This window comes from Protobothrops mucrosquamatus, unplaced genomic scaffold, assembly GCF_001527695.2.
Source record: "Protobothrops mucrosquamatus isolate PMUCROS unplaced genomic scaffold, P.Mucros_1.0 scaffold_199, whole genome shotgun sequence".
Taxonomy (NCBI): domain Eukaryota; kingdom Metazoa; phylum Chordata; class Lepidosauria; order Squamata; family Viperidae; genus Protobothrops; species Protobothrops mucrosquamatus.
Window position 1 is genome coordinate 776,582 of NW_015386275.1, and position 24,117 is coordinate 800,698.

Genomic DNA, 24,117 nt, shown 5'->3' on the forward strand with positions numbered 1-24,117 from the left:
TGGCTGTACAGTATTCTACTTTATACCGGCTCTGTGCTACTGCCTGTAGGCTTCAACCTTAGCTCAGTGGCAGGATGGATGGGACGTGAGTATTTTGGAATCTCTTCTATTTTAGGATTCTTCCAGGTCGTTTTAGCTTTAGTTTTGTTTGGAAAAATTAGTAGGATGCTTTACGTGTGGCGATGCAAGAAAAATAAACAAACAAACAAAGTCCAGTATATAATTGATGATAAAAAATGACATATTTTTCTATGCTCTGACAAGGGATTTGAATCTTCTGTGATCATCTTACCCGCTGATTTTTTTTAAAAAAACGGGAATAATTAAAATGTAATACTGTTTTGTAAAAGTTTTTATTAGTTTTCCCCCCATACATTCAGTAATATTTTTTCAACCAACCTGCTGTCTGAGTTTACATTCGCTAATACATATTTAATTCCTAATCCTTTATTCTTTCCTCTAGCCATCGATAAAATAAGTCCCAAGTTTGATAATATTCCGTTTCTTCTTTTTCTTTCAGTCTCATAGTCTGTCCATCTCTGCACATTCTTGTATTTTTTTTATTATTTCTTCATCTGATGGTATTCCTTCATTTTTCCAGTATTGCGCAAATATAATTCTTGCTGCTGTTGTGACATGCAAAATCAAATATAAGCTTTGTTTGTTAGTCTTTTCTGGCTTATACCTAATAAAAAAAGTTCAGGTTTAAAATCTACATGTTCTCCCAACATCTTTTCTAGCCATCTTTTCCCAATAACTCTTTACTTTGTCACATGTCCACCAAACATGATAATACATGCCTGACTTATGTTTACATTTCCAACATCTATCTGACATGTTTTTAAACATTTTTGCTAATCTTGCTGGTGGCAAGTGCCATCTATAGAACATTTTATATAAATTTTCTTTGTAGGAAGTTGACACTGTCAGTTTGTTATTTCTTTCCCATAAATTTTGCCATTTTTCTAATTCTATATTATATCAAAAAAAATTGCCCATCTTATCATTGTTTCTTTAACTTGTCCGCTTTCCATTTTCAAAGTTAATAGAAAATTATACATTTTCTTAGTTTCTCATCAGAAGTTAACAATGTCTTCTCAAACACAGTTTGTTCCTTGTAAAATCCATACAGTTTAACATCTTTATCATATCTAGCTTGCATTTGTAAATGTGCCTACCATGATAGATTGATACCCTGATTTTCCATTTCTTGTTTAGATTTTAAATTGCCTTCAGAGTTTAGAATATCTCTATATGTCCAGATTTTTTCAAAGTTCACTAAATGTAGGTGTACAAATGCTTCCATTGTTGACAACCACCCTGGAATTTTCAAATATATTTTACATTTTATTTTTTCCCATGTTGTTAATAATGCATTTCTTATATAATGATTTTGGAAATATTTATGAACTTTATTTTTCCCATACCAATTGCCACCCCAATTTTAAATCATGTCCCTCCAGATATAACAGCCTTTTATTTCTAAGAGTTATCCATTCTTTTACCCATGTTAATACAGATGCTTGATAATATAAAACCCACTCCGGTAGACCAAGTCCTCCATTTTCCTTGGCATCTTGTAATATTTTCATCTTAGTTCTAGCTTTCTTTACTTGCCAAATAAATTTCAAAATTAGTGAATTTAAGTCTTCAAAGAATTTTTTCTCAAGTTTTATAGGTATTATTTGAAATAAGAATAAGATTTTTGGTAGTATGTTCATTTTCACTGTAGCAATTCTTTCTAGAATTGACAATTGCAAGTTTTTCCATTTTTTCCAGATCCAGTTTTATTTTATTCAATAGTTTTGTGTAATTATCTTCTTTTATCATTGAACATTTTGCTGTTAAATGTATTCCCAGATATTTGACCTTTTTAACTATTTGCAATTCTGTTTTTTCCGACTTTTTTTTTTTGTTTATCTGTAAGGTTTTTAACTATTACTTTGGTTTTTTCTCTGTTTATTTTCAGTTCTACCATTTCTCGGTATTGTTCTATCTTTCCCAATAGTTTAGGAATCATCTCCAAAGGTTCTACTAAAATAAATACCAAAACATCAGCAAATCCTTGTAATTTATATTTCTAGCCTTTTAATTTCTATATCTTGTCTAATATTTTCTATTTAAAACTTCCAGAGTAAAAATAAATAACAATGGAGATAATGGACATCCTTGCCTTGTGCCTTTTCTTATCTCAAAGTTCTCAGTATAGTCAGCATTCACTATCACTTTCACTGTTTGTTTATTGTATATTGTTTTTATCATGTTTGTAAAGTTCTGTCCAAAGTCCATTATTTGTAATTGCTGAATCATAAATTGCCAAGAAACATTATCAAATGCCTTTTGGGCATCTAGAAATATTAGTGCCAGTTGTTTCCCTGGATATAATTCATAATATTCTAATATGTCCATTATCACTCTTAAATTATTTTTAATTTATCTCTTTGGCAAAAAACCATTTTGGTCTGAATGTATAAATTCAGTTAAGTATCTTTTCAGTCTCTCTGCCATTTTTGAAGTAAAAATGTTATAATCCACATTCAGTAACGATATCGGTCTATAATTTTTTATCTGTGTCAAATCTGAGTCTTTTGGTATTAAGCTAATATTTGTTTCTATCCATGTATTTGGGAGTTTAGCCTCCAACAAAAGTTCATTGCAAACATCTTTCAGCGGTTCACTTAGTATACCTTGTAAAGCTTTATATAACTCTGCCCGTAGTCCATCTGGCCCCGGTGTTTTCTCGTTTTTTTGTCTTATGGCCTCTGTTATTTCCATCATTTTCCTGTAGCATAATTTTACAGGTTTCTGGAATTTTTGGAAGGTTATTTTCTTCCAGATATTGGATCATTCTCTCTCTTGGAATTACTTCTATGTCATACAATTTCTTGTAATATTCTTTAATTATCTTTTTTATTTCTTCATTTTTAAATTGTAGGCAACCTTTTTCATCTACTAAATTATTTATAATTTTCTTCTTCTGTTTTTTAAGTTTATAAGCTAACCATCTTCCTTGTTTTTCAAAAAAAAAATTGTTTTGCTCTTTTTATTTGCTGTGCCAATTTTTCTGAATTCAACAGATTTAGTTTGTGTTTTATTGTTTCCATTTCTTTTTTCAGAATCTTCTTTTGTGGATTCATTTGCAGTTCTGATTCTAGTTTTCCAAATTTTTCTTTTAATAGTTCATACTGCTGTCTTTTCTGGTTTTTTTGCCATGTATGTTATAGCTATACCTCTAAAGTATGCTTTGGCTGTATCCCATACATTTTGTAATGTTGTATCTTCCTTTTTGTTTTCTTTGAAGAAAAACTCCATTTTTTTTGCTAGTTCTATAAATTTTCTTTCTTTTAATATAGATTGGTTCAAAGTTCATCTTGATTTTTTTTTTATTTCTCTCCACATTACTTTTAAAGGGTAATGGTCTGCCCATGTACCTGGTTCTATCTCAATTTCCTGCATATTTATCCTCAGTTCAGATGTCATCCAGATCATATCGATTCTGGACCAGGATTTTTGACTGTTTGAATAAAATGTGTATTGTAATTTTCCTGGGTTAATTTCCTTCCAAACATCTTGTACTCCAATTTCTTCTATCATATTAAAAAAGGTCTTAGGTAATCTTACAGTTTTTCCTGTTTTACTACTTTTATAGTCTAATGTTCCATCCACTATCGCATCAAAGTCTCCTACTAAACAATATTTTGGTACTCCATTTTTATTATTTTTCTATGGAGATTTTGATAGAATTCTTCCTGGCTATTATTTGGTGTGTAGATTACTACTAACAATGTTTGTTTTTGATGTAAGTATATTTCTACCATCACAATTCTTCCTTCGTCTGAATAAATCATTTTAGAATATATTTTCTCTTTAATATATATAGCAACACCTCTTTTTTCTGTTGTGCTGATGCATGATAAAGTTTCCCAATTTTGGGGTATTCCAACAGCTTATAATATTGTTTTTTTATATGTGTCTCTTGCAAACAAATTATATCTATATTTAATTTCTGTAGTTTTCTAAAAAAAATTGTTTCTTTTTGATGGCGAGTTTAGTCCATTTATATTCACTGAAAAAATTCCGTTTTCTTTCTCCATTTCAGTTATTTATATTTAGGTCTAGTCGATCTTGTGATCCTGTTCTCTGGCAATTCCTTCTCTCTCTTGATCAGATTTCTCTTTCTGTTCTCCTGTGTGTATAATTGCTTCTTCAGTTGCTTCTTCTATTTGTTTCTGATCTTTTCTCTCCTCTTGTTGATGTTGCACTCCTTCATCTAAGAATGCTCGGTTTCTTTCATCAAAGTCTTCTGCTTTCCAAACTGAATCCAATTGGTATCTTGTATTATTCCAGTTAATTAAAATCCCTTCTGGCATTAACCATCTAAAATGTATGCCTTTTGCAATCAGCTTTGTAGTTAAGAAATGATATTGTCTTCAAGTATCTCTTACTCTCTTGGGTAACTGCTTTAAGACCACAATTTCTTTATTTTTGTGTTGTAATGGCTCATCTCTAACTTTTCTCAGTATTTCATCTCTTGTTGTTTTCTTTATAAATCTCACATGCACTTCTCTGGGTAGTTTATATTTCCTTGCATAGCTTGAATTCATTCGAAATATTTCATCTATCTCCATTTGCATCTCTGCTCTGTCTGCTTTCAAAGCCTCTGCAAGGAGATCAATAATCACAACTGCTATATTTTCTTCTCTGTCTTCAGGAATATTTTGAAATCTTAAGTAGTGTTCCGCTTTCTCCATTTCTAAGATCGCGACCGCTCCTTCTAGATTTTGGTTTGCTTGTTCTAATTTTTCATTTTCTTGCATTAGTATTTCCATTTTTTGTCAATATCATCTGATTTATTTTCCACTTTCTGCATTCTTTGTTCATTTTGGACAATCATTTGATAGTGGACTTCAAATTGTGTCTTTATGTCCGAGATTTGTTCATTTAATTTATCAAAGTTATTTTTTGTCTCTTCATGATTTTTTTGCATTGATTCTTGAATCAATTTTAATGTAGTTTGCATCTTATTTTGAGTGGTGCTTATTTTCTCATGCTGCAACATTGTTTCAATAGATTCCTGGGTTGTTGGGCTAGGTCAGGGGTAGGCAACCTTGGCTCTTTTATGACTCGTGGACTTCAACTCCCAGAATTCCTGAGCCAGCATAGCTGGCTCAGGAATTCTGGGAGTTGAAGTCCACGAGTCATAAAAGAGCCAAGGTTGCCTACCCCTGGGCTAGGTGTTCCAACAGAGGGTGCAGAGGAAGTCTTTTTCATAAGTCTGGTGAGGTTTGATGTACTCATTTTTCCAGCCAACTATCTTAGGCTAAAATCCAGCCAAAAAGAACGAGCCAACTACTTTAGGCCAAATCCAAATCCTCCAGTCGAATCTCAGATGTAAAACGTCTGCTGTCTCCAAGTAATTCCTGTTTTGGTTATATCCAGGGTCAACAAATATAATTGTAGAAAGTCTTTTCACTTGTACACTCACACAAAGGCACTTTGTTTACATCAGGTGTTGTTTCAAGGTCAAACTCTTTCAGATTCTTTTACTATTTAGTGTTACTGTAGTATCTTCTTTCACATATCCTTGTACACTGTTTCGTCAATATGTGGTTTTAAAAGATTGTTACAAAGTTTTTCTTTTAAAGTTCTTTATAGGTTATTTACCCTTGGAATTATAGCTAAAAAATTTTTTTCCACATCCTGTGGGTTAAGTAGTCTTTCTTTGAGTCAATCTAATCCTTCCCCCTTCTGTGGTTACTCGCCACCTTTAACTCTCTTCTTCCCTAGTCCTTCTGGGGTCTTTACTTTATAGCTCTTCCCAATCAGGGGATCAACATTTTTAAGTCCAAAAGGAAAAGGAAAAAGAGCAGGCTCACCCAGTTTCAGCACGCTGTTGACAATCAGCTATTTAGCGGAGCGCCGCAGCTCCTCACTTTTCTTCCAGCTGGCGACGACTTGGGCTGCCTGGGCTTACCAGGCAGCCTTTCCTCCGTCCTTTTAGAGGGTTTCTTCAGTCCGTCTGGACTGACTGCCATCTGATCCGGACTCCTGAGGCATCCCTCCTTCTTCGTTGCCCCTGCAGGGCAACTTTCCGACCCATTGGGGTTGCTGGGCAGAACGAAATTGGGCTAAGAAGCCGGAGCCCTAGCTTCTTCCACCCGTCTCATTGAATGCCAAACCGGATGTCCCTAAAATGTAATGTTTTACACACATATTTGTACAGTGGATATATTCTGTGATACATAAATTATTTGCCCTGTGCTCTTTTCTCTGTGTTACACAATTTAAATCACACAGAGGCTTTTTTGGTTTGGTTGTCCTTTTGTTTCACAAACAAGTTAATTTTGATAACGTTTCATAATATCTATTCAATCAAATTCTTTCTTGAATCTTTATATATCTTTATTCTTCTCCTGTATTGTATTTCTCTACTATGTCATAGAAAATCTTGAATAGCCATAATCTTTTTCTAGATTAAACATAGTAAAATTGACAAATCCCGTATAAATAGCAGAAGAAAAAGATATATGGGAAAAATAATCCATTAAATAGAGGTGCTGAGGGAGTTAGTGACCAAAGAAGGCTGGTTTGGTAAGAATACCTGCAGCACATCCGCTTGGAGACTGGTATCCTGCAGAAGAAGGCTGTTGTTGGATTCTTGGTACTCTGAGCTCAGAAAACATTAAGAACCCAATAGTTTAACCTTGAGTTACATATATTCTCAGCTGTTGGAAAGCAGATCATTCCCAAACATGTAAAAAGGTCACCAATGTAGGCCATTAAGTGGCAGTCCCAGGAAACAGTTGTTTCGCCCTTCTTGAGGGGAGTTTGGTGTCAGTGGAGATATTTCTTTCGGTCATCTATTCATGAGGTATCTAGAACTTTGTCCAACAATAGAAGCCCTTTTAAATTAAAGTGTATCTTTTCCCACAGCATCTATGGAAATTGACACAATCCACAATATCACACCATCAGAATGTGTGCAAGTGATTACTGATGCATTTTTACTCTTAAAAGTTTAAGGATATTGGCTGAGTATAACAATTGAACTAAGCCAAGGCATATTGAATTACCATTGGATGAATAACCCATAATTGGCTGTTTGCATGTCATGGTATGATTAAGGGAAGAGATGCAAATGCCGAGGAGCAGGAATGGGGCTGAACTATCTATAAGCCAAGCAGCTGAATAAGGTGGAAGCATGCAGGGAGAAGCAGTAGAGGTTTTATTTCCTGATTTAATTTTTTATTGGATATTGATATTACACATTTAAACAGATAATTATCCAATGGATTTCTTTCCTTACACTTTCTATTTCATGTGGCTATAGCTAGTTTTAGTTTATCCACAGTTAATCCATAGTTTAAAGTTGGAATCCTAACAATAAGCTTCACACACTGCTTGGATCCTAATGCTTGGATATTTTTCATTTGCATGCTAGGATGAAGGCTTCACCTGGTGTCTCTCTGTTTGCTTTTCACTCTTGTTAGATATTTGCGGAGAAGAGGAGGCCCATATAAGACAGAACCAGCCACAGATTTAACCCGCTGGCGCTTGAGTAATGAAAAAGGTCGACAGCAGTGGCGATATCTTGCAGATGGCGAGGATGTGGAGCGGGAGCAGACTGCACTGGAGGCTCATTCTCTAGGGCTGGACACAGTAAGTGGCTGATGCTGTTGTGAATATGGGATAGGAGGGGGACAGACAGCTTGCACAACTCTCAGCAATTTCTTTCAAGTTCAGTCTTTAGGGAGAAGACCAGCTTGTCTGTTACAAAACATGTCTGTGTTGTAGCAGACATGAAGAGAGCAACTTCACAGTGCATCTTTGGATCATGTGAGGCACTGTGAAGATCTGTGGAGCTCTACTGTTACCCAAGTGTCCAGGAATTGTGCCATGAAGCAGATTCAGTCTTTGCAGAAGGGAAAATAGTAATGGTGGGAGAGTGCTCCCTATTTCTGGGGAGCTTGTCTATTATTATTCAGTTTCTTTTGGAGGGGCAAATATGGTGAGACTGATTTGCCTGGCAAAAGCCTCTGAAACTACAAAACTGTAAGAAGCTGTGGTAGATTCAGAGTGATTTATGTAAACATGTCAGTGCAGGCCCTCTGTAAATTGGAGAAAGGATACAAAAGTGAGCTAGATTTCTCTTTTTAGAAAGATACCATCTGAAATACATGAGTCTTATAAACTTCATTTTTTTATTTCTAGTCTTCTGTGATTAGAAATGTTAATTCCCAGTATATACAAGAAAGTGTTTGAAGAATGCTCATATTCTACATATTTCTCTTACGAGTATCTTTTAGTATTTCAGGCATCAGTATGCTGGATCTTGGCAGATTCTCACAGGATGAAGGAGGATATTGCCCTTTAGGAAGCATGCAGATACTGGCTGGTTCCATAAAATAGTAGATTCTGTGGCTGATCATACAGTAGGATTGGTCTAGTGCTTAAGGCACCAGGCTAGAAAGTCTGAGTTCTAGTCCTGCCTTAGCCAATAAAGCCTACTGGGTGACCTTGAGCCAATCATTCTCCAGTACAAGAGACGGAGACTCCACCAATGGGTTTTCTTTGTCTGCCTGCTCTTGAGACCAAGTATCCAAAACTTGTCACGCCCCCTCCTACTGGTAATCCAGTCTTAACTTGGTCTCCGCTCTTGATGACTTGTTTTGGCTTGGCTCTCTGCTAGATCAGGTTAGACAAATAACAATCCATTGGTTAGGTCTCTATTAAATATTGGCTACTTATAAAAATTCAAACCAAATTAGAGATTGCTACAACTTCCCTCAAGCTGACAACAGCTTGCTTGGGAAGTGAGGGGTGAAGGGGTGGTGGAATTCCCTTTCCTTCATTCCTCCCAAAGTGCAATTATCGCGGGGGGGGGGGAGGTAGAAGGTCAACAGAGACAACTTGTTGACCTTGTCCTCCACCTGCCCAGTTTTTTCCCTCAGGGCACAGTAAAGACCCTGGCTCCTCTCAGGCCTTCTCAGGCCTGTTGGAGCCCCGTTTAGCCGTCTGAAAAGTTGCGGCCGCCATTTTGGCTGCAATTTCGGCGGCTGAATCCTTTAACAAAAAAACAAAAATTTTCTCTTCTCTCTTCAAGGCTGCCTTTAGAGACGATTTCCCAGGGCCCTGCTAGATCCTGACTCCCCTCAGGCCTTTTCAGGCCTGTCGGAGCCTATTTAGCCGCTTGAAGAGTTGCGGCCGCCATTTTGGCTGCATTTTCGGCGGCGGATTCCTTTTAAAGCGAAAACTTAAATTTCTGCCCTCGGCTGCTATCATTCAGATAGCGATTCTCCTGGGTCCTACGTCGTCCCACGGGGTCGCTAACTGGCCTTTCAAGTTGTCGGAGGCCTGTTTTAGCCTCCTGTGAAGTTGCGGCCGCCATCTTGGCTGCAGTTGGGGCGACAAACTTTTTCTTAGAAAAACCCTCCAACAGCCTTCCGACTAGCGCTCATATAGCGGTGCCTCCTAGGCTCTATATCACTGTGATTCTGACAGAGTGTTAGAGTCCTTGGAGGCCTGTTTCAGCCTTCAGTAAAGTTGCGGCCGCCATTTTGCAGGTATTTTGGCGCCCGGCATTTGGTGGTCTCAACTTCTCAATTTCAGCTTGTTTCTGACCAGAGCTGAGAGCGTGGCACACGGTCTTGAGGAGTCATTGAGAGGGCGCATAGGGGCGGCCATTTTAGGCCGGTTAATCCGGGCCACACACAGCAAGAACGATCCAGGTAGGATCATCTGGGTGGTGCTCGCCTCCCCTTCACCCCGGTAGCCGCCATCAGTTTAAATTGTCCAAGTCGGACCTGATAATTTGGAGCTTATTGTTCTGGTGCACGTTGCCTGGTCATCTAAGGCCTCTGGGAGGAGCCCAACAAGTGGTTCCAAACGTGCCTTCGGCTCTGCCTCAATTACCATGACCATAGTCCAGAGAGAATTTCATTGGTCGGGTGACCAGGGGAGCAGTCCTAGTACTTGCTCCAATACCGCTTCCGCCAACAACTTGCCTGCCAGAGCTTTTATCTCAGCTTTTGGTTCTGAGATAGCTCAAACGGGATGGAAGGACCCTCACTGCCCCAGTCTTCAGGCACGACTCCTCCACCTCCCGGTTACGGCTGCAACCCTCCTTCTGGCCAGAAGGCGGCAGGCAAGTGCAAGGCCAAGACCAAGCACACAATTAAGAAGTCCTCCAAGTTGGCGGAAAAGCAAGCCAGCCGTAGGCACCAGGCCCTGGAGAAGGAGTTCTCCAGGGCACAGAGGCAGGCCCAAATAAATTTGGATGGCATGGCGGCCACCGAGATGGAGCTACCATTGGGTCCATCGACATCTAGTCAGGGAGTATGGTCCATTCCAGGCATGCCGGTAACATCAACTCTACCCTCCGCCTCAGCTGATCATGCCGCCGCTTTGGGCGTCACCCCTGAGCCCGTCGGTTCTCCAACGCCCACCTTACCTAGGGGTCCTGACATAGGGGACATATTCTCGGACGGGCGTCTGGAGGCGTTATTGGCCAAGGTGGTGGACAGAGCTCTGACACAGCGCTCCCGCCCACACGACCTAGCAGCCACGGACTTGTCCAATCTCTCAGTAGACTCCCCCATGGAGTGCCTGGCGACCCGGGGGCCTGATTCTCTGGCCCAGTCCTCAGGGAGTGGTTACTCATCACCTCATGAGGAGGAACAACCCGAGATTGCCTTTTCAGAGGATGAGGAGCTCCCACCTGAGACATCTTCTTCGGGGGGATTATTCAATCCCAACCATTTTCTAACAATTCTTCGAAAAGCCACTGCCACGGCGAACATAGGGACTGACCAGTTTCCACAACCTCAGACTGATCCCACATCCACATCCAGGCCAATTTTTTTCCAAAAAGTGGCGACGGAGCACCATGTTCCGTGTCCCTCAATTTTCCTGCAAGGAATTAAGAAGCAATGGGCTTCACCTTCCTCTTTCCCATATGCAAGCAGTTCGGACAAAAGGTTGTACAGAACATCCACGGATCTTTCCGGGGCACTGGACATTCCCAAGGTGGATGAGGCCTGGACCCCTTTAGTTTCCCAGACAGCTGTGGCGGGGGATCTGTTAGAGGCACTCAAAGCCGATGATAAGAGGTGGGAGCAGACCTTCCGCAAGACACATCAGTCGGCGGCATGGGCCATCAAAACGGCAACCTCGGCATCCTTTTTTGTGCGTACCACCCTTCTGTGGCTTCAACAACTACAGGCCAGGGTTCCTGTTGAAGACATGAGGACTCACCAGGACCTGGCCAAGATGGTAGCTGCCACAGAATACGCGGCGGATGCGACGCTACAATTGGCAGTGTTTTCTGCCAGAGCCATAGCTTCCAACATGATTGCCAGAAGGATGCTATGGTTGAAACACTGGCAGGCCGATACCAAAGCCAAGTGGCGCTTAGCAACCGCCCCGTACTTGGGTGGCAACCTGTTTGGGGATGCCCTCGCCCCTTATCTAGTGGAGAACAAAGATAAGCGTAAGGTGATGGCCCACCTAAACAAAAGATCTGATAAGAAATCCACGCCCTTTTTTCGTAGGCAGCCATTTCGTCAGTCGGTGGCAGCACCTGCCGCCCAATCCACTAGGCCATTCAACCAGAGACCGGCTAGACCATATGATCGTCCATATGATAGATCAGGCTCCCGCCCCAGGCAGCAGTACCAGCCTAAGCGGCCATTTCGTGGGGCCAGCCGGGCCTACCGCAAGGCCAAATGACTTCTCACAAGCTCTTCCCATTGGAGGAAGACTAACACACTTCTTCCACCAATGGGAACAGACGTCCACGGACGACTGGATTCTGCAAACCATCCAACACGGGTTGTCCCTGGAATTTCTAACCACACCCCCGGACCATTTCACCGCCTGTTCGGTATCCCGGGACCCTACCAAACACAGGCTAATGCAGGAGGCCATCCAACACCTAATGGAGATTCACGCCATAGAACCGGTTCCGTCGGAATACAGGGGCAAGGGGTTCTACTCCATCCTCTTTGTGGTTCCCAAACCCTCGGGAGGTTGGAGGGCTATCCTCAACCTAAAAAATCTGAACCATTATGTAATCTACAAGAAATTCAAAATGCAATCCCTCCAGTCCATCCTGGGGGGCATCAGACAGGGCGACTTCCTGGCGTCGATAGACCTCACGGAAGCGTACCTGCACATCCCAATCCTATTGGCTCACCGTCGATTACTACGCTTCTGCTACAAGGGCAAACACTACCAGTACAGGGCTCTTCCTTTTGGCCTCTCGTCGGCACCCAGGGTGTTCACGAAGGTACTGGCAGTGGTAGCGGCTCAACTAAGAAAAATTCCAGTAAGAGTCCAATGTTACTTGGACGACATTCTCATTCAAGCAACGTCGTTCCAGGCAGCCCAAGCAGACGTGCACACCACCATTTGCACCCTTCAACAACATGGTTTCTCGATAAACCTCGAAAAAAGCCACACAGTTCCCTCGTCCAGGCTGCAGCACCTGGGAGCCATTATCGACACATCAGATTGCATGGTCTATCTCTCCCAGGAGCGCGCGGTCAGCATAATGGAACTGGCTCGACAGGTATTCCGACAGCGCACGGTTCCTCTGGTAACACTTTCCCAGTTGTTAGGCAAGATGGTCTCCTGCATAGCCATCGTTCCCTGGGCCAAACTGCACCTGCGGGACCTACAGTGGTTTCTTCTCCCCTTCCAACGTCAAAATGCCAGCGCTTCCAGTCGACTGGTCAGGGTTCCGTTACCCATTCGCAGGGCGCTCCGCTGGTGGTGCTCTCGAGCAGTGACCAAGGGGTCGCTATTCAAAGAACCGGAAAGAGTCACCATCACGACGGATGCCAGTCTATACGGCTGGGGCGCCCACCTAAATTCTCAGTTAGCTCAGGGACGGTGGTCCACCGCGGATCTGCAGAAAAGCATCAACTGGTTGGAACTCAGAGCCATACATCTAGCTCTGCTACACTTCAAACGCTCGATCAAGGGCCGTCACGTTCTAGTCCGCACGGACAAAGTAGCAGCCAAGGCGCACGTCAACCGTCGGGGGCACACGGTCCAGATCCCTGATGACGGAGGCGAGAAGGATGTTCACCTGGGTGGAACCCAACCTGGGATCACTCAGGGCAGAACACATATCGGGGGTCAACAACCGACATGCGGACTTTTTGAGTCGTGCCACGGTGGACCCTTCGGAATGGGGGCTGCACCCGGACCTGTTCTCATCCATCACCCTCAGGTTCGGCCAACCAGTCCTCGATCTATTCGCCTCGCAGGACAATGCCCAACTTCCCAGATTTTACTCCCGCTACTTCCACCCCAGGGCAGAAGGGACGGATGCTCTACGAGTTCCATGGCCACGGGGCCTTCTTTACGCATTTCCCCCACTGCCTCTTATTCCAGCAGCAATCCGCAAACTCATACACGAACGGGCGGAATTGCTCTTTGTGGCTCCGTATTGGCCACAGAGGCCGTGGTTTGCCGACTTGGTGAATCTGGCTCAATCACCCCCGTGGAAGATTCCTCATCACGTAGTCTCACTACATCAGGGAAGCATCAGCCATCCAGACCCGCAATGGCTGCAACTAGCCGTCTGGCGCTTGAGCGCCAAATAATGACATGTGAATCATTTTCTTTGCGAGCGATTACCATTATCCAGGCGGCTCGCCGTCCGTCAACCAACCGTATCTATGACGCCACTTGGAAGAATTTTTGCCTTTGGTGTCGTCAGAAAAAATTGGACATTAATACACTGACAATTCCCCAAATAGTTGATTATCTCCTGGATGGACTGGATAGAGGCCTTGCACCTGCAACTATCCGAAGGCAGGTGGCGGCCTTATCCACTCTTATCTCTTGCGCAGATTCTATTCCCTTAGCTCACCATCCAAGAATCCGAGCTTTTATCAAGGGAGCTTGTAACACCAGTCCTCCTGTGGTTCACAGGTATCCATCCTGGGAGTTACCGCGAGTCCTTCGCGCTCTCATGGAGTTTCCCTTTGAACCACTGGCGACCGTTTCCTTAAAACACTTGTCACTAAAGGTGGCATTTTTGGTGGCCATCACTTCGGCCAGGCGTATATCTGAGCTGGCCGCACTGTCGGTCAGGCCGGATTTATGCATATTTCACAAGGACAGGGTTGTTTTACGACTCGATCCTTCTTTCATCCCGAAAGTTAATACTCTCTTTCACAGAACGCAGGAGGTGATTCTTCCAAATTTTAGCCCGAATCCGTCACATGACTTAGAGCGACAGTGGCACACTCTGGACGTCCGCAGAGCGTTATGGCGTTATATCAAGCGCACGGAGCCGTTTCGCAAATCCGAAGCCCTATGGGTATCCTTCCGGTCTAACACCCTAGGCCAGAAGGTCTCCGCCGGCACCATTGGCAGGTGGATCCGGAATTGCATCGGAGAGGCGTACCAGGCCTCGTCTCTGCCGACTCCAAGTCATGTTACTGCCCATTCTACTCGAAGTGCAGCAACAACGGCTGCATGGGCCACTCAAGCATCCATTGAAGAGATTTGTAGGGCCACCACATGGTCCTCACCTTCTCCGTTCATACGCCACTACAAAATTGACAGGTTCGCTGCGGCGGACGCCTCCTTTGGTAGGAGGGTTCTCCACCAAGTGATTTCCGTAGAGGCAACTTGAGCTTTTTCTGTTTCCCACCCTATGGGACAGTGAGGCTTTGGTATGTCCCATTGGTGGAGTCTCCGTCTCCTGTACTGGAGAAGGGGCGTTGGTCTTACCTGAACGCCTTTTCTCAGTACGGAGACGGAGACTCCACACCCACCCTAGGGTCAGCCAGACCATTTGAGTTAGGGTGCTGAGAGCCAACGCCTTGTCAATCTTCAACCACTTCGCCCTCGTTAAGACTGGATTACCAGTAGGAGGGGGCGTGACAAGTTTTGGATACTTGGTCTCAAGAGCAGGCAGACAAAGAAAACCCATTGGTGGAGTCTCCGTCTCCGTACTGAGAAAAGGCGTTCAGGTAAGACCAACGCCCCTTCTCTCTCAGCCCAGCTTACCTCACAGAGTTGTTGTTGTGGGGAAAATAGGAGGAGGAAGATGTTGGATATGTTCAATTCCTTAAGTCATTTGTAAAAATAATAAAGGCAGGATACAAGTAAATAAATAAATTCACTATGAATCTTTCCTGGCTGATATCTGAGACTTCTGTCTGTCTTTGGTTTGCCTGGGGAGCAAATCCAAAGCCATTGTTTCAGTTGCTATCCTTTCTGCTGTACCAGAAACAGGGAGAGAGAGCAACTATGTGCCCCTCCAGACGTTGCACTGCTTGAATAAAACAGGAGATGTCAGTGAATGTCTTTATACATATGCCAGTTCTCTTTTTTAAAAACTTTTATGAATCTGCAGTCCGGTCATTTATATTTCTTATTCCAATTCCTTTCTATTTTGCAGACTAAATTCTTCCCAATCCTCCCTACAGCCTGTACTGCAGCGGAGGCAGCGCTAAATGGGATGAAATTTTTTTCAAGCCTACAAGCAGAGGATGGTCATTGGGCTGAGGATTACGGAGGACCTCTCTTTCTGTTGCCAGGTATCATTACCAGAAAAGTCCCAAGAGCTTCTTCTCATAGATGGTCACGCATCGGTCAGATGATCAGTGTTTTGTATTAAAGGCAAAAAATCTGCTCAGCTATATTGGCTGAAACTACATCAGAATTAATTAAATGTTTCTCTACATGCTACCCATTACTATTGATTATGATTTAAAAGGAATAGAGGGATCTATTACATTGATGTAGAATACAGCTAGAAGAAATTGGCTCATGATGGTGGTGAGTTTAAATGACGGTTCTGTCTCCAGGCCTGTTGGAATTTTTTAAGTCCAAACATTCCAGTTCATTTGGATTTTAGCAGAAGTGAGAGTAGAAGAGGTTCCCATTCATTATTTCAGGAGCTTGGTTGTTGTTGCTTCCTGAAAAGGCTTTCCAGCCTTACTGCATTTTTCTACCACAGAAAAATTCAGCCACAGTTTCGTTCCATACAGTATCAACCTTATGAACTCTCAAGCTTCCTCCTTCCGTTATACAGTATATTCAAGATGGACAGTGTTTAATATTCATATGTATATGTAGGGGTGTATGTCTATACATATGTTGTATATAGTATGTATATGTTGTATATAGTATGTTTAGGTGTGTATCATGTATGTGTTCACTTTGAGAGTGGGCAACTAAATTTTATTTTTGATGTGTGTCGTTGTGCCCATAGTAAAAAATGACAATAAAGGTTATCTTACCTTATCTTACTTACCTTACCTTACCTTACCTTCCTTCTGGTCTTCTTCCAAAGGGCTTCTGATTGTATGCCATGTTGCTAAGATTCCAGTCCCAGAAGAATGTAGGAAGGAGATGGTGCGCTACTTGCGTTCAGTGCAACTCCCAGATGGAGGATGGGGCCTGTGAGTAAAACCCAAAAGCCGGTGCTTCAGAGAGACTTTTGCAACTTGTTGCTATTTCATGATCAGGGTGGCGGCGGCAGCACCACCATCAGCAACAGTTCAGTTCTCCTCAGGCTAAATAGAGATGGCCCAATTTTTTTTGTAAATATCTGACAATCACTCCTTTTTCCAGCTAGCAAATGCCATCCTGGCTCAGAAGGGACTGATATGCTGCTCTTGGTGTGAGCAGTGTGAATTTGTAAGCATGTTACACAATTGGCATATCATACACGTTTGAGCCAACGGCATAAAAAAGCAAAGGCTCTTCTTGCTGATGGGCATCAATGCCTAGCCAATTACTTTGGGATTTCCTAAGGAGAAGATGGTACCTATTTCAGGAATGGGCCAAGAGTGGTTTTAATGCCTTAAGAAATCTACATTTTGAAAGGGTGGTAGAAATTTGTTATCTTGCAAAAATTTACTATTGCAGTGAAAGATTTTATAAAGCCTTGGAGAATCTTTCTCAGTTTTATGTCAGACGTTTGTTAAGTAAATGTTGCCCCATTTCACAACCTTTTTGCCACAGTTGTTAAGTAAATCACTGCAGTTGTTAAGTTAGTAACATGATTGTTAAGTGAATCTGGCTTCCCCATTAACTTTGCTTGTCAGAAGGTCGCAAAAGGTGACCCCGGGACACTGTAACCATCATAAATATAAGTCAGTTGCCAAGGAAGGTGACCACAGGGAAGCTGCAATAGTCATAAGTGTGAAAAACGGTTATAAGTCACTTTTTTCAGTTCTGCTGTAACTTCGATTGGTCACTAAAAAATGTTAGTTGAGAATTACTTGTATACCGTATTTTTCGCTCTATAAGACGCACCTGACCATAAGACGCACATATCTCCTTGATTAGTTTCCACCCATTGTTTCTTGTCTCGCCTTCTGGGGCTTTAGAAAATAAATTGATCCCCTCCTCTTTGTGGCAGCCCCTCAAATACTGGAATATTGCTATCATGTCAACCCTAATCCTTTTCTCTTGACTGGCCATACCCATTTCCTGCAACCGTTCTTCGTATGCTTTAGTCTCCAGGCCTTGACATTTTAGTCTCTCCCATCTCCCAGCAGAAAATTACAGGTAGCAGTTTTAAATCATGCAGCATAAGGATAATAACATTTGGAAAGAGAAAGAATATGCTGCAGCAGCCAACATGTTCCAGCCTTGTCCCTTCGCTTCCTCCAGGCTTCTCCCCCAACCTGCCTTCCACTCACCTTCCATTNCCTTCTCCTCTCCGCAACTTCCTTTCTAGCAATACTCGATGGTGTTGTGTTAGAGCGCCACCTAGTGCCAGTATATGCTCTCCTCCCCTGCACTCAGGCTTCAGCTCCAGGCAGCATTCGCTCCATAAGACGCACAGACATTTTCCCCCACCTTTTGGGGGAGAAAAAGTGCGTCTTATAGAGCGAAAAATACGGTAGTTATTTCTAGCATTCTTCTATCTCTAGGAGATATATAAAGCATCAACTTGAACCCAAAAAGTTGTTTTCTAATCCTTGTACGTTATCTGTGCTCTTTATCCCTTATTTCCTTCTCTGCCAATACTTTATTTTATTCAATTTATCTGCTATTGCAATAACCTCTAGCTTATTCTATTGTGTATCTTATATATGTCTTTGGTCATGTTGGCTAATGTTTATTAATTTTGGGGTCCAACATAGTTCACACCTGTGTTTATTATTTTTAATAACATTTGTCCTGTTATAATCTACACTAATTCAAGCATAAGCATAGGTTTCTCTTTACATAAAACACTATTTTCTTAATAACCATCTAATAACTCTAGCTTCAAATTGACAGATTTTTTATGAAGCCAAGAGGGGATAGACTGGACAATCATTTGACTGGAATGGCATAAGGCTTCTGCCTTGAGCAGGGTCATGGACTGGAAGACCTCCAAGGTTCTTTCCAGCACTATGATTCTATGTTCTCTTACCAAAATAATAGAAAATAAAGGCAGAGGGAATTTAAAAAGTGTAAGAATGTGGGGCTTAAAACAGACAATGGCATTGTTTGGAATAGGCGAAAATTCTGTTGCTTAGACCTATTTATGTTTCTCAGGCTCCACAAAGTTTGAAAACTCAACAAATGAGAATGACATGAATTTCAGGAAGGCTACTTAATGCTAGTTTAATGTGTAGTCTTGAAAACAGTAAAAATAAGTTCCAGACAAATTCATAGCAGGTCAATTAATATGGAATTACTTTGAAATGCTTCCTATCTGGCTGTGGGCTGGGAACTCCTCTTCTGGCTGGTTCCTGCAGTCATTCCCAATGCTTCTCTTAACAGATACATTAATCTTAGCTACGGATCGTGAAATGTCCAGACTTGTGTTCTTTTGAAAGCTGTCCTTCATATAGTTATATTTCTTGGAAAGAAGTTTTAGATTTATTGCATTGTTAAAATGGGCTAATAGCTTTCTTTCATAAGTGTGGCTGAGAAATTACTTTCTGTCTAAAAGACATTGTCTTCTGTCTTACACATTATTTAGAATTTTTAATTAATAGAAGATAGAGAGAAACACAAAATAGTCCAGATAACACCATATTCCTAATGTTTATATGGCATCCTGGATGAATAGGAAACAAATCCATAGAGTTGTTATTGCTAGTGCTCATTAAGCTTTGCTCCTCAGATTTATCATCTGAATGCCTAGGGCAGTGGTGGCGAACCTATGGCACGGGTGCCAGAGGCGGCACTCAGAGCCCTCTTCGTGGGCACACGCGCCGTCACCCCAGTCCTGGGCCTTCAGCTGGGTTTTATAAAACCTTTTCGCTTTAGGCTCCGCCGCCGTGTGCAAAAAAAAAAAAAGGTTCAATCAATCAGTCAATTTCAACTTCTTGCGGGGAAAAAAAGATCTTGCAAAGTTGGAATTGATTGATTGAACTTTTTAGTCCCACCCAGTCTGTCGTTACCACTGCAGCCACGCCCACCCAATGGGCCACACCCAGCCAATGGGCCACACCCAGCCAATGGGCCACACCCACCCGGCATCCGATGATGCATAAGTGGGTTTTGGGTTGCAGTTTGGGCACTCGGTCTCTAAAAGGTTCACCATCACTGGCCTAGGGCAGTGATGGCGAACCTTTTAGAGACCGAGTGCCCAAACTGCAACCCAAAACCCACTTATGTTTCGTCGGGTGCCGGGTGGGCATGGCTCATTGGGTGGGTGTGGCCAGTTGGATGGGCATGGCCCATTGGGTGCGTGTGACTGCGATGGTAACGGCAGACTGGGTGGGACTAAAAAGTTCAATCAATCAATTCCAACTTTGCGAAATCTTTTTTTTTCCCTGCAAGAAGTTGAAGTTGATTGATTGATTGAACCTTTTTTTTTGCACACGGCAGCGCAGGCCTAAAGAGAAAAGCTTTTATAAAACCCAGGTGAAGGCCTAGGACTGGGGCAATGGCACGCGTGCCCACAGAGAAGACTCTGCGTGCCACCTGTGGCACCCATGCCATAGGTTCGCCACCACGGGCCTAGGGATTACAATATTAATTTTTCTAATTTCAGGTGAATCGATTCTGCAAGCAAACTGTAATTCAACATAATCTCAATCTGTAGCATTATATTTCTCTTTTATGCATTTAAAATAAAGCTCTAAAATATAGCCATTGTTAGTCAAGTTGTAATAAAATTACTCCACGTTCTTTTATTTTGCCTTCTTTGGCTTAACCAGTTCTCAAAAATTCACAGAACTTGAAAAACAGTTGGATTTTCTTATGTGAACACATTTACCTAACACTTCTTTTGTTTGTTGTCTGTTAGACACATTGAGGATTTATCCAAGGTATTTTCTACTGCTCTGAACTACACGGCCATGCGTATTCTTGGGGTCAGCCCTGATGATCCAGACTTAGTGAAGGCTCGAAATAACCTCCACAGCAAAGGTGAATAAAAGAGCTGGAACCTGGAAAAAATGTCACTTTTATTTTTCATTTTACCATCATTTGCTTTGGAAAAAAGGACTTTCTCTGCTTATAGAATAATTATACACTATGGTTTGTGTTCATGGATTAAGTTGATGTCATCTCTTAGTGACCATGTTGGTACACCGTCTTCAGGAATATTTGTCCCCATTCTGACCCTTCAGGCCTTCCAGTGATGTGTCTATTATCACAGTAATCAAGCCCAGCCATGGATGACTTATTATCTTCTTTTGGGATGTCTTGATTATACAGTTTGCATCAGCAAAACTGTCTCTTATTCTTCTATTTTTCTAAAGCCAGCTTGAATATCTGGCATCTCCCTTTCCATATCAGGCCCTAATCTATATTGGCTGATCCTAAGCATTATTTTGCTAGTACGTGAAAATAAAGGTATAATATATTAGTTTGCATATTATGTTAAGTTTCTTTTCTTTGATATGTAGATTGGCCTCTTCTGATCTGTTGGACAATATGTCATTTTCCAAAGTTGGAATTTTGGGATAATTTGGTTATGACCTGTAAAGATTTTTCTTCTGTTGCTTGCCATGTTTCTGTAGATATTTTATCAATTCCTGTAGTCTTCCAACTGGGTAAAGATTGGTGTGCTGATCTATCTTTGGTTTCTAATTCTAGATGTTCTCATAAACAGGGTTCATCTTCTAAAAGGAAGTTGACATTTCAGTATCTCCTTCCATCTTTGTTTGATCTTTTTGGAGCCAGTTACTATCTGACATTGATGTCATTTGCCATATCAATTTTAGGTTAGAAACTTTCTGGGTTTGGGGATATTTGAAAGACTGTTCTTTTTCCCCCATGTCTTTTTCCATCTTCAGTGTCTTTATTAGTATTAATGCCACTTCTTGTCATTTGTAACAGCTTTCTGAAATTCTTTGTTAAGTTGCTTCCTGAGCTCTTTGCCTGTATTTGCTTTAGCTTCTGTTTTCTTTTTGGCAATTTCCACTTCTTATTCTGACATCTAATTTTCTTCTATTTTTTGGCAGTCTTTTTTCACATTCATTCTTAACTATTTCTCTGATATTGTTCCACATTTCCTCTGATTCTCTGTCAAGTTAGGTTCAAGGCTTCCAAGCAATTCCTGATATTCTCCTTGAAAATGGTGGATAAATGCTCAAGATTGCATCATAGAAACAAGTTGGCTTTGTTCTTCTGTTTTAGCTTAGTTTGGAACTTGTACATGAACAGTTCATGATCTGTTCCATGGGCTGCGTCTGGCCACATCTTTGCTGTTGTAGCTGAATCTTCCATGTCCTTCTGCCAATAACATAGTCAGTTTCATTTCTGTGTTCACCTTCTATGATGCCCAACACTTTTGTTGTTTGAAGACTTTGATAGCAGTGAAGTAATAGGATTGGCAGAAACTGGTAAATTGTTCTATTCTTGTAGGAGAAGAAGTGCAGAACCTGGGGGCGAAGTCAAAAGATGAATCAGCCTAGAGTCTCTACATAACCACAAACGGACTAAGTCCAATTCTATTGACTTTATCTAGTGCCAAAATAGTGCTAACCTTTAGTTGAGTAAATTCCTGTGCATGAGCATGAATAATAATAAATCAGTTTAATTGGAATTGGAACCTCATGTATGGGTCTTGTCTTTCACACCTGACAATTCTGATTCAGTTTCCTAAACAACATAGTCCAACTATATTTTCCTCATTATTTTCACCATTGACATTCCAGTCTCCAGCAACAAATAGCACTTTTTTTTTTGCATGTTCTGTTGATTTCACATTAAACTGGACCATAAAACTTGTCAATTTCCTCTTTTTCTGCATCAGTGGTTGGAAAATATACTTGGATAACCTTCATATTAAAAGGTTGTACGGGAAGTGTAATGGCTAATATTTGATCATTGCTACATTATGCCCAAATGCTACTTTTGCTATATCCTTCCTGATTATGAAATAAATGCCTTTTTTTCTTGTTTTTGTGTCCTGAGCAGTAAATAGTATGGTCATCTGGCTGAAAGTATCCAGTTGCTATTCATTTTAATTTGGTGATGCCAAAGACCTAAACATGCAGCAAACACATTTCCTATTTCATTGTTTTGAGCTTTCCCATGTTCAGCAGGACTTGAGGGGGAGATTACATTTATTCTTTAGATTTTTCAATACATTCTTGGTTCTTCTTGATCCTGTTTGTTATTATGAAAATCTAGGAGAAGAAAAAAAGTTCAACTTCATGCCAACCTTCCTCCTTTTCCGAATATCTAGCTAACAGGTTCCTCTGGTTGTCCTTTTGATGGTATTCTCAGCTTGATTGAAGCTGCTCAGTAATTAACATAGCAAATGCTGTTGATTAATATTTTCCTATTTGCAGGAAATGCTTTTGGGAGTCGGTGACCTCTTGTGAATTAAATGTTATTTATACCCTCCAATTTTCCTAGGAAGTCTTTAAGTAGGAAGCACCATCTCTTCTTTCCTAAGAGTTCCTCTGTTTTACTTAGCCTTGTGAATAGGCTTGTTCTTCTGGTGTCTGCTCCAAGTCCAATGAATAGTAGATATTTGTATTAGTTCTATGGAGGTCAAAAATTACTCACTAGCTATTCTTTCTCTCTGACTGGGGAAATTGAAGTCACCCTTTTACTTCCTATTTTCTATGTTCTACATTTTCCTGGCCAGAAACTCCAGGAGATATTGAAAGTCTGTCTGTAGAGAGTGACCCACAGAAAAACTGCTGTTATGATCAGGACTAATAGAAGAAGAGGAAGGATGAAGCCAGCCTATTAGATAGCAGAGCCTTTTCTGGACTGAGAGGACAAGAAACATCACACAGGCAGAGGGAAAAAGGAGAACCCTAGCTCTTAGAGTGATCAATTCTCCCCCTTCTTCTCTGTAATAATTATGAACTGTTTATGTTTTATAAAGTTGACAGCTGTTTTGATATTATTCTATTTTGTAATTCTTCAGGTGGTGCTGTAGGAGTTGCTTCCTGGGGTAAATTTTGGCTGGCTGTCTTGAATGTCTACAGTTGGGAAGGAATGAATACATTGCTTCCTGAGATGTGGTGTGTAAATCATCATCAAGAAAATTCTGTCTGTCTTCACTACATGTATAGATACACCTGACCCCCCCAAAAATGTTTATCATCTCCCCTCCCAAAAGACAGATGTTTCTTAGAATTTGCACGTGCTGTATGCCAGTCAGTTAATTTCCTATTCATTCAGATCAGTTTACTACCTTTCAACCCTGATTATGGCTCCTATCTCCTTCTAAAACAGACCACTTGTAGGTTTAAACTGTTGAAAAATTATTTATGAGGTAAGAGTTATAGGGAAAGCTTCACAATGAATTCTTAGTTATATTTTCATTGTGAGAATTAGGAAGTCACATTATTAGTGGAATCTATTTCAATATTTACTATGAAAGTAGTATTTCATTGTGGCATTTTTTGGATTTTCCCCCCCTGATATGGGCTCTTGAATATCCTCTAAATGCCTGCTTGACTTTCTCTTCTGTTTTTTTTAGTACAAGCTGAGGAGGAATTTCCTATATTTACTTTAAAAAATTCACCCAAAGTTTAAGATAAGCAACTGATACCTCCCCACTCCCAAGAAAGAATATATATATGACTATGATTCTAAGGTAGGGACAATAGGCATAACATTAACATAACATCTATCTATCTATCTATCTATCTATCTATCTATCTATCTATCTATCTATCTATCTATCTATCTATCTATCTATCTATCTATCTATCTATCTATCTA

The 24,117-nt window shown here is 41.2% G+C and overlaps 1 protein-coding gene across 1 annotated transcript in view; it reads left to right on the top strand.

The window, feature by feature from the left end:
- LSS (lanosterol synthase) overlaps positions 1-24,117 on the top strand; it is a 53,845-nt gene continuing 29,728 nt past the window's right edge. The window contains exons 1-6 of the mRNA XM_015825518.1: positions 1-85; positions 7,491-7,659; positions 15,422-15,560; positions 16,319-16,427; positions 20,228-20,349; positions 23,315-23,411. Of these exons, the coding sequence (XP_015681004.1) occupies positions 75-85; positions 7,491-7,659; positions 15,422-15,560; positions 16,319-16,427; positions 20,228-20,349; positions 23,315-23,411 (647 nt within the window). The 5' untranslated portion in view covers positions 1-74. The remainder of the gene's footprint in view (positions 86-7,490; positions 7,660-15,421; positions 15,561-16,318; positions 16,428-20,227; positions 20,350-23,314; positions 23,412-24,117) is intronic.